The sequence below is a fragment of the Erythrolamprus reginae genome, chromosome 5 (assembly GCF_031021105.1).
Source record: "Erythrolamprus reginae isolate rEryReg1 chromosome 5, rEryReg1.hap1, whole genome shotgun sequence".
Taxonomy (NCBI): domain Eukaryota; kingdom Metazoa; phylum Chordata; class Lepidosauria; order Squamata; family Dipsadidae; genus Erythrolamprus; species Erythrolamprus reginae.
The window spans coordinates 72,075,240-72,085,843 of NC_091954.1; the positions used below are offsets into that span (position 1 = coordinate 72,075,240).

General features: G+C 40.0%; 1 protein-coding gene across 2 annotated transcripts in view; it reads left to right on the forward strand.

Moving 5' to 3' along the window:
* STAG1 (STAG1 cohesin complex component) overlaps positions 1-2,232 on the forward strand; it is a 174,436-nt gene extending 172,204 nt beyond the window's left edge. For both annotated transcript variants that reach the window (XM_070753086.1, XM_070753085.1), the window contains exon 34: positions 39-2,232. In XM_070753086.1, coding sequence (XP_070609187.1) covers positions 39-62 — 24 coding nt within the window. In that variant the 3' untranslated portion in view covers positions 63-2,232. The remainder of the gene's footprint in view (positions 1-38) is intronic.
* Positions 2,233-10,604: the final 8,372 nt, after the last annotated feature.

Genomic DNA, 10,604 nt, shown 5'->3' on the forward strand with positions numbered 1-10,604 from the left:
TTCTTCAGCCTAACTTTATTTTCCATTGTATTTTCTAGGGATTTGGAATGCCAATGTTCTAAAATCTGGTGAAGACATTATACAAATCTGGAACTCTGTTCTTTAGAGCTCAAGGCCTATATACTGTGATAGCTAATATTAAAACCACATTTTGATGTGATTTGGTTTGATTTTTAACCAAATGATTATGGTCATTTCCTTTTTGTAATGACAGAGAAGAGGAGCTTCTGAATGAAACAAATATTGGCCAATCAGTCAACTCAGAAAGACTGACCTACAAATCATTTATTTTCTCTGTCCTTGACAGTCCTAATACAGGTTTTTTTTCTTGGATAGAGAGAAGCTTTTAAATTAAGACTATACAGTTCTACATATGTTTTCAGAAAACATTGAATGAAAACAAAACTTTTTAACTTTATTTTTCTGCTGTACAACTTCAAAATGTTTTAACATTTGCCTTTTTATGTTTTAGAAGCTAGCCATTTTTATTAAATTTATGCCTGTCAGCCATTGACCAGCAGCAATGCTAATCAGCAAGCCATCCTGGTTGGAGAAATGTTGTTAAACACACTGAATATGACTAGCAGTATGGTACACTTCTAGATCTTCTCTGACCATTAAGAGCGGAACAGTCTTATAAAAGATGCTGGAAGTCAGATGTGTGCATCTCTGCCAAAAAGTCAGATTCTGAAAAGAAAAAAAAACAGATTTTATACTTCTGAGAAGATTTATTTTTATTTATAATGGGGCATAAGAATAAGAGATGTCCATGAAGCCACTTTTCCAACAGATACTGTGTAACATTCATTTTATATAGCACTAGGGGAACACACAAACAGCACATTTTCTATTGGTACTTGTTCTGTGCATTTTTAGCAACTTATACCAGCAAATAAAATATTCTCAGTAAAATAAACCAGTGGTTCTACAGTAATCTATTTGCTGTTTCTACTACCTATTTCACTCCCCATCAGACCTGAGGTACAAAAGCAGCAAGTTTCTTATGAAGCATAAACCACAAAGGGAAAAGGGAGGTGCGGGTGGGACAAGAACGGGACAAAACATTTTCAAAGCAATTTTAACTGTACCATACAGAAGTGTTTATCTTTCCATGCCGTAAATATCCTTTTGTGCTATTTTTGTAAATTAATTTTGCCAATTAGATTTATTGTATGTGCTGCATAGAAATTGTATTTAGATGGTGATGTTTAAAGCTTACAATGGAATACAGCTACAGTCTCAGTGTTAACTGTGCATTATTAAGAGTAATTACTATATGATCTTTAAGCAGTTCAATCCAAAAAGTAATAAGCTGAATCATTGTTCTAAGTCTAAGAAATTTTCCATGGTGTTCAGTGATCTGGTCTTTTATTCTGCTTAAATATTACAATTCTTCCTGGTAGCTGCTAATGTAGTTAAAGGATTTTTTTCTTCACTTGTTGTGAGAGTAGCTCCAGCTAATAAGAACATCTGATAAAATGAAGCCAAACTAATAATCTCTTTTTTCCTCTTTTGGGGGAATTTGAATGTAAGAAACTCAGAAGCCGATCTTAACTCATATTTGATACATCCACTGTAGAAGTGCTTTTATATAACAAGTGCAAAATGACTGTAGTCTCTCTTTTTAAAAGGTCCTTTAATGAATTTAAATTATATTTAATGCATATCTGTTGAAATTTAAAATTTTAAGATCAAATAATGATACTTTAATTTAGCAGTTGAGACTTTTACCTCTAATATTTGTACTTGTCTCAAAAATATGTTTACCAAAAACATTTGACCCACTAATTCAGCCATTCCTTTTACGTAGCTGTTTAGAAATTTTAAAGTTGCTAAAGTCACTGGGCTGGTGTTTCAGGACAAAGTGCAAGTTCTCTTGAAAAAGTGGTAAAAATTATTGCAAGTAGCCTTTCAATTTGATGGGCAGAATCATACTGTCCTTGGTTTGAACCCAACATAGACAAGTCTTGCGCCCCATCACCCTTCAGACGAAAAACAGAAATGTCATTAATCATTACAGAATTCTGTGAAACAAAAGCTGTTTGCAAGCAAGTTACCTCCAATGGGTTTCCAGTTTAGTTTTCAGTCAGTAGGGTTTTTTTAAATGTGTCTCCTTGATTGGTTTTGCTAGTAATTCTGTAAATTGTACATTTACAACATGAGGGTTTTTTTTCCTTTTGTACAATTTAAAACTGATGCTTCACTTTTCCTTTAATAAACTCCTCAAAATCATATGTCCAGTAGAGTCCTTTCCACAAAAGCATTTCAAACGAATGCTTTTTCTTCCGTTTGCCTTCCATTAAAAAAAAAAATCTTATAGTGAAAGCTGGATTTATTGCACTTGTCATGATTACTTAAGTTACTGCATGCCCATTTCTAGGAAAATATAATATTATTTTCTTTCTCAGTGAAAACAAAAGATGTTTATGATCCTTAGAATCACAGTTGTGGAATTTGGGCATAGTATTGCTCTGGAACTTTTTGTAGTTCAGTTTTCACAGGAAGTCTTCCCTGATTAAAAGCCAGATCACATAGCAACATTGTAAGAAATCTCTTTTAGGTAATAAATAGGCCATTGTTCTTCCAGAGTTTTCCATATTTATCCCATCTTTTAAGTTATTTTGTTCATTCCCTTCATTAGTTTTTAATTGAATTATTGACTACATTTTTATCTTTCGGTCTTTTCACCCTCAGTTAGGTTATAATAATTATTTTCCTCTAAAGGTACTGTGGCTTGTTTATGGACTTTATGGTGTCCCAAACTAGATACAATGTGCTTGGAAGATTCTGATGCAGCATATAGAAGAATGATTTTCACGCTCCTCATTATATTTTTGTTGATAGTGCCTGGGGTTGCGTTTCCTTTTTTGAGAGAGTGAGAGAAGAATAGCAGGAGTAGCATCACAATGTTGGATTACATTCGGCTGATTTTCCACTATCTGTAGATATTCTTCATGCATACTGTTGCCAAGTAAAATTCCTCCCATCCCGTATTTAAACTTTGATTCAGCCAGCATTGTATGTATTCAATATTTTTTTTGTATAGCAAATGGCCTCTCTGCCATTAAAAGAAAAGTTCCAGTTTCATCAGTCAATTGATTTGATTTTAGAATTGTCATCTTTTCTAAAAATTGATTTTTTTTCTACAAATGATTGTGTATATAATTGAACAAAAGTTGCTGCACAGTGGAAGAGTTCTAATGCCACATCTTTCAAATCCTCAGGTAATGTTTCATTTTTTATCTTCGAAAGTGGTAACTAACACTTATATATTTATATGATGTGATAGTGAATTATATATCTTTATGGCATGAAAATGAGGTTATTTTAGCTTATTTTCCTTTTTCCATGTTAGCTAGGACGGGACTTTTTAATTTTATAGGTGTTGTTGTGGATTCCGTTACCATGTTTCTCATTAGATTGTTGCTACTATTACTATTGTTACAATGTGTTTTATCAGCATAGTTCCCAGTATCACCCATGTCCATGCCTGTTCCACTGACTAGAGCAATGATGGTGAACCTATGGTACGGGTGCCACAGGTGGCACATGGAGCCAAATCTATTGGCACGTGAGCAGTTGCCCTAGAACAGCTTCAGTGTGTGTGTGTGTGTGTGTGTTGGCCAGCTGATTTTTGGCTTGCACAGAGGCTCTAGGAGGGCGTTTTTGGCTTCCAGAGAGCCTATGGGTGGGATGGGGAGGGTGTTTTTACCCTCCCCTGGTTCCAGGAAAGCCTTTGGAGCCAGGGAAGGGTGAAATACAAGCCTACTGGGCCCACCAGAAGTTGGGAAACAGGCCATTTCCAGCCTGCAGAGGATCTCTGGAGGGCAGGGAAAGCTGTTTCTGCCCTACCCAGGCATTGAATTATGAATGCGGGCACTCGTGCATGCACAAAAGTGCGCATGCACACTCTTTTGGCACCAGAGGAAAAAAAAAGGTTTGCCATCACTGGACTAGAGCAATAGTTAAAGATGACTGCATTCATCGGAAGTATCCCCTATTCAGATACCTGCAATTTTGCAAACTAAAACCAACTAGATGTTCAAACTAAATGCAGAGTTTAGGAATGCTGCCTTATTGTTCATGATATCTTATTTGAACTTCTCCTTTTCTCTACTCTATTTACTCTCCCATATTTCTGAGGCAGAGAAATAATGATAAAAATAATACGGTAAATTGCTTACTTGTAACCTGGCTATCTGTACATCCATATGAAGCACCAACTTTCCAGCTCTTGGTTTTTGTTTCCTAGAACCGCAGTGATAGTCCAAGAATTGAGTCATCAGTGTGATCTAGCTTTTCAGGAAATTGACATTCTGCCAAAATTTCTGCAGCATTAGTTTGCATACACACATTTATTACAGTATCAATTTATAAAGAGCTGTTCAGTAACTAGTTACAAATAAGCAATTTCTTGTTCCGTTCCCTCGTTACCCTTTTGAAAGATAAGATTTCCCATTGCGCGCATGTTGAAATAAGTAGCATTTCAATGATTATGTGAAAGTGAAATCAAGTGGAATTGTCATTTGAAATATGTTCAAACTACACATTTATTGAGCTAGTACGTAGAAAACAATGATTGTTTTCATTAGAGGAGCAAACCTATGGCTTTTATGGTGTAAGATATACAGTGGTACCTCATCTTACGAACGCCTCTTCTAACGAACTTTTCAAGATACGAACCCGGTGTTTAAGATTTTTTTGCCTCTTCTTCCGAACTATTTTCACCTTACGAATCCAAACAGCTGCTGCTGGGATGAAGGGATTTCTGGAGGGGCTGCTTGGAGTAGGAAACATTTTGCAGAGAACAACGTGCTTGCAAAGGAACTGAAAGGGTGTTTTTTTAAGAAAGAAAAGGGAGGAGGGAGGGGCAGCTTGGGGGAGGAAAATTTTTGCAGAGAACAACGTGCTTGCAAAGGATCTGAAAGGGTGTCTTTTGAAGAAAGAAAAGGGAGGGGCGCCCCCCTTGCCTTTCTTCCTTCCCACTCACCCTTTAGCCTAGCCTTGCTTCTTCCACCCGCCCCCTTTAGCTGCTCCTCCCTGCCCTCTGTTCACCTCCCTTCTAAAGTTTGGGATTTTCCTGAAGGATTTGCAGGCATTATTTGCTTTTACAATGTTTCTTATGGGAAACATTGTTTCATCTTACGAACTTTTCACCTTACGAACCTCCTCCTGGAACCAATTAAGTTCGTATGATGAGGTAACACTGTATGTGTTTTTACAAAAGGGTTCTGATATTCTGTAATTATTCTTCAGGTCTGCCCGGTGTCCTAAAGATCTGACATTCCACTGCCCTAGTTCAGGAGTTTTGCCAAAATTGAAAATTCTATAACTTACCGGCAAAGTGTTCCGTGCATCCAAAACCCCGGGGTGAATGGGGTTTTGCGCCCGTTTGGAAAAAGGCCTGTGACTAAACGGTTGTGATGGGAGGGGATGTGCCGGAAGGGCTGGGCCAAACAGCTAGAACCCTTTCAGCGAAGGAGAAAAGGCAGAGCCCAATAATGAGAGGCAGAAGGCTGGAGACCAATCAGGCATGGCCAACAGGAGGCGGCAAAAAGTCCCATTCAAACAGTATCAGTGAAGACATTGATAAGCTGGGCCTTAAAATGCCAATTACATATTAGCATTAATATTTTAATATAGCATTAAAATGTTAATGCTACATTAAAATATTCACACACATCTTGGATTAATTCAGATATTGTTTTTTTTGCAATATGTGTAAAAAAAACCTCTCTCTTTTAGATAGCCATAGTAAATATCAATTTGTATACTTCTTCTCTAAAATGTTTATAATGGACATTCACTATAGTTCTTCTATTGCTTAGAAGCAATTACTGTAATAGTGGGCTTTATCTTCTGTGTATGCAAAGCACTTTGCTCCGTATTATTCTTTTTTTGAACATATTTTGTTGCCTTAAGAGATCATCTGTTCTATCCATTCTTGAACATAATTTTAACATCTGACTTGGTGGCTTCCAGGGGTGACACACAATTTGTAAAAATGGGCCATTGGAATCTGATGAGATTGTCACTTGTGTATTAGCCTTATTATGCAGCAGCTTCCCTGTCTGAATTCCTTGATTCTGGCAGGCCTGTTAGTGGTGTTCCTTTAGGGGAATGTCACCCTGCTTTTGTTTTGCCTGGAGGTGAAGGTACATAGGGAGGTCATGGCAACCATAGATCTGTCCCAGATTGTTGGCAGCCTGACTCACAAAAAGGTCATACATTAGCCCTGGTTTTTGTCTCCATGCAGTGGTGACACAATTTAGACTTGGGGGATGCCATTAGTCTGTCTGTCACAGACATCTTAAAATCTGTTAGCTTTGGTGTTTTCTGTGGCTGATCCCCATTGACCATGGTGTTTTTGGACTAGCTGAGGAGGTTGGGAGCAAGAGACATGGTGTCTAATGTTTCTCTTCCTCTATGTTAAGTTTCCTTTGTTGTTGAAAAGGCAAGTAGAGATTCAGCCCTAGGCTTTTGTTTTGCAGGCTGCCTAAAGGTTCAGCTTTTTGCTTGCTCCCATATAACAATATGTATTCACTGAGTGAGGTCATCTTTCGACATTTTTCCAAAACATTTTTTCAAAAGTTGCTTTTTGAAAAATGTTTGATGAATATGATGGACCCTTTCAAATTGAACACACAGATATTTTTAGAATGACTCTATTGCACATGAATCTTGAGCAATGTGAATTAACTATAATGTAATCACAGACTCACTATATTCAGCAGAGCTAAGTGTTTTGTTACTAATTTTCATTTGTACTCTGTGTTAGATGCATCTCACTGCAGTATCCAACAATAGCCGGCACTGATTGATTCCAGTTGTCCGGGATACCATTTTTCTATTGTGGAAATGCCTTGGTGAAACCTTTTACCATGTTCGTCACTGTCTGCACCTAGATTTGTGGGAAAGAAGTCCAAGTGTGAATGCAGACAATTAATCTTCGGTGACATGTTGCATTTCATAGTCTTATATGTTTTAAGAAGTTTGCCAATCAGCTGAATATATTTTGTTGCTTGGCAGTTGCCAACAGTATTCTCTATTTTTGTGATTAGCAGCCCAAAACCTGTAAGATATAGCCCAGTGTTCAGGGAACAAAAACTTAGCTGTCCATTGTTATTAGTTACAGGGGGTCCCCAACTTACAACATGGATCCGTTCCTAGGTCGCGTCGTAAGCAGATTTTCGGTGTAAGAACATTCATGATCTTGTTTGTTTGTTTGGATTGGACTGGATTGGATTGAATTTAATTTGATTTGTATGCCGCCCCTCTCCGAAGACTCGGAGCGGCTCACAACAGAACAGTACAAATCCAATGATTAAAACAATTTAAAAACCTTAATATAAAAAACAATCATACATCTCATACAAACCATACTTAAAGCGGAAACGGCATAGAGGAATCAATTTCCCCATGCCTGACGACAGAGGTGGGTTTTAAGGAGTTTGCGAAAGGCAGGGAGGGTGGGGGCAGTCCTAATCTCTGGGGGGAGTTGATTCCACAGGGTTGGGCCCGCCACAGAGAAGGCTCTTCCCCTGGGTCTCGCCAGGCGACATTGTTTCGTCAACGGGACCTGGATAAGGCCAACTCTGTGGATCGAGGACGCCCAAGTTGCAGACCCTCTCTGAGGGGGTCAATAATTCCCCCCCCAGGGTAATGGACGGGCAGATGGAGTTGTCCTTGGGAGGCAAAACCCACAGCCACTCCGTCTTATCAGGATTGAGTTTGAGTCTGACCCCAACAGCCTCCAGGCACCGGCACATCACTTCCACTGGAGATGTAAAGCTGAGTATCATCAGAATACTGATGATACCTCACCCCATGCCTTTGAATGATCTCACCCAGCGGTTTCGTGCAGATATTAAATAGCAGGGGGAGAGGACCGACCCCTGAGGCACCCCACAAAGGAGAAGCCTAGAGGTCGACCTCTGACCTCCCATTAACACCGACTGCGACCGATCGGAGAGGTAGCAGGAGAACCACTGAAGGACAGTGCCTCCCACTCCCAACCCCTCCAGCCTGTGCAGAAGGATACAATGGTCAATTGTATCGAAAGCCGCTGAGAGGTCAAGAAGCACCAGGACAGAAGATAAACCCCTATCCTGGGCCCACCAGAGATCATCCATCAACGCAACCAAAGCAGCTTCCGTGCTGTAGCCGGGCCTGAAACCCGACTATTGAGGGCCTAGATAATCGGCTTCTTCCAAGGACCGCTGGAGCTAGAGAGCCACCGCCTTCTCAACAAACTTCCCCATAAAAGGAAGGTTGGGTACTGGACGATAGTTGTTGAGAATGGCTTCTTGATCTTCTTCCACTTCGCACGTTTAAAGGGCCTTGCTGCCCCCGGGTCGCCACATCATGACGTCACCACCACGCATAACCAGCTACTTCGCGTTTGCATCCTAGCGAGTGACTAAAGAAATGCCTGCTTGCTAAAGCACTTCATTCGTCCATGGCTGCTCCGCCCGGCCAGCTTCTCCCATGCAGCGTCTGGCTGCTTTACCTCGATAAGGAGCAGCTTTGCAAAAGGCTGCTGCAGAGCACCCTGCTCGCCCAGCAAGCCCTTCTGATCCGAGAGAGAGAGAGAGAGGCTGGCCTGCCGGGAACGGAGCATCTCGGAGAGGCAGATTATCTTGGTGAGAAGAAGCTCCGTGGAAAGTCTGCGCGCTCTTGGCAGCCCTCTCTGCCTCTTAGGCTTGAATCTCAGAATGGGTCAGTGTAGGTGTGTGTGGGGGGGATAGAGCTTGGGGGAATGCAGAATCCGCAACAGCAGCCGGGCTTCTCTATTTCTCTCCCCATTTGCCCGGTCCCCGGGCAGGGATTGTGGTGGCTTGCTTTTGGGCTGGGCATGATGGGGAGAAAGGGGTCTGGCCGATTTATTTTACTTTTATTTTTAGCCACATCTGTCTGTCTGTCTGCCTACCTACCTATGTTTCTATATCTATCCATCCATCCATATCTATCTTTCTTTCTATCTTTCTATCATCTATCTTTCTATCTGTTTGGTTTTCTATGCTGATAACCTCACAGCAGCTAATGCTGAAGCTCTGTTTGGACATACAGATGATGAGAAGGAATCCAGTTTTGAAGGATTTTAACTCTTAGGTTTTAGCTTTGTTGCTGATTGAGCTACTTTTTTACTTTTTAATTTATTGTTAATACCAGATTGCTTTTGTTTACCCTCTTTAAAATTTACAGAGCTAGTTTACTGGTTTTCTTTAAAATAAATATTCTAAAACATGTAATTTACTGATGTCTCAATTAATGCAATTTTATTGGTTTCCATTGTTACCAGTAGCCACTGCATTTTCCACCCTCGACTTATACTGGAGTCAATAAATTTCCCAGTTTTTATTGCAAAAGTAGGTGCTTCGACTTATAATCGGGGCGACTTATACTCGAGTTTATACGGTATTTCTATTATCTAGTGATTTGCCATCTTTCGTGCTAGTTGTTATATTCCCCTCAGTATGAATTGGGTACACAATCTGGAGGACAGGTCTCCTATTCAAGGAAAAGGTTGCAGCTGTGATCATGAGAGACTTCACAAATATAATTTTATCAGCTGCACCCATTCCTAGGTTAGTAAGCACTGCTCACCATCGCACATGCCTTTCCTCCCAATTGTACAGCTGCAACAGTGCTCCAAAATGCAGTGGCACCATAGTACACTCACATAACACTGCTCTTACACGATCCACACTGGCTCCCATTAAGCTTCGGAGTGCAATTCAGCTTAAATGGGTAAGAATCCAATCTGAGGCTGTAGAAAATTACGAGCTATTTCTATTTACTACAGTAGATAACAGCTCAGTAAAATTATATATTGTCTGTTCTCCCAGCTGAGAACTATCTTGACCTGTGATGTATCAGATTTCTCAGACATAAGCATATTCCAGAGAAGCAAAGAATCTTCCATCAGACTTCTACACTGAAATCAGAGACATATTTGGAGATTTATGTTGAGTGGTACCTATACTTAAGAACGCCTCTACTTAACTTTTCTAGATAAGAACCGGGTGCTCAAGATTTCTTTGCCTCTTCTTAAGAACCATTTTCTACTTAAGAACCTGAGCCCGGAAAAAATTCCCAGGAAATTTGAGAGCGGCACAAAGGCCCGGCCAGTTTCCTGCCATTCCCCCCTTTAATCCTGGCCATGTCGAGCTTTTCTGAGCTGCCAGAGGAACCTTTCGGTGGCTCTTGAGGATTTAGCAGTTAAGAGCAAACAAAGCATTTTCCTTTCTCTGGACATTTGGAGAAGGAATAAACCTCTGCCAGCACCCAGAGAAAAGAAATGGTCCCTTCGCTCTGGACAGCGACTGTCCTCCTCCTCCTCTTCCTCCTCCCACCCAAATTCCAAGCTTTTATTTCTTTTCTAATGGGTTTGCACACATTATTTGCTTTTACATTGAGTCCTATGGAAAAAAATTGCTTCTGCTTACAAACTTTTCTATTTAAGAACCTAGTCACAGAACGAATTAAGTTCTTAAGTAGAGGTACCACTGTACTTTAAAAGCCTGTGATGAAGGCAAGGCCTGTGTTTTCTTTCTCATTTATATCTTGCTTTTCACAATTATTTTTTAGAATAATTCCTGATA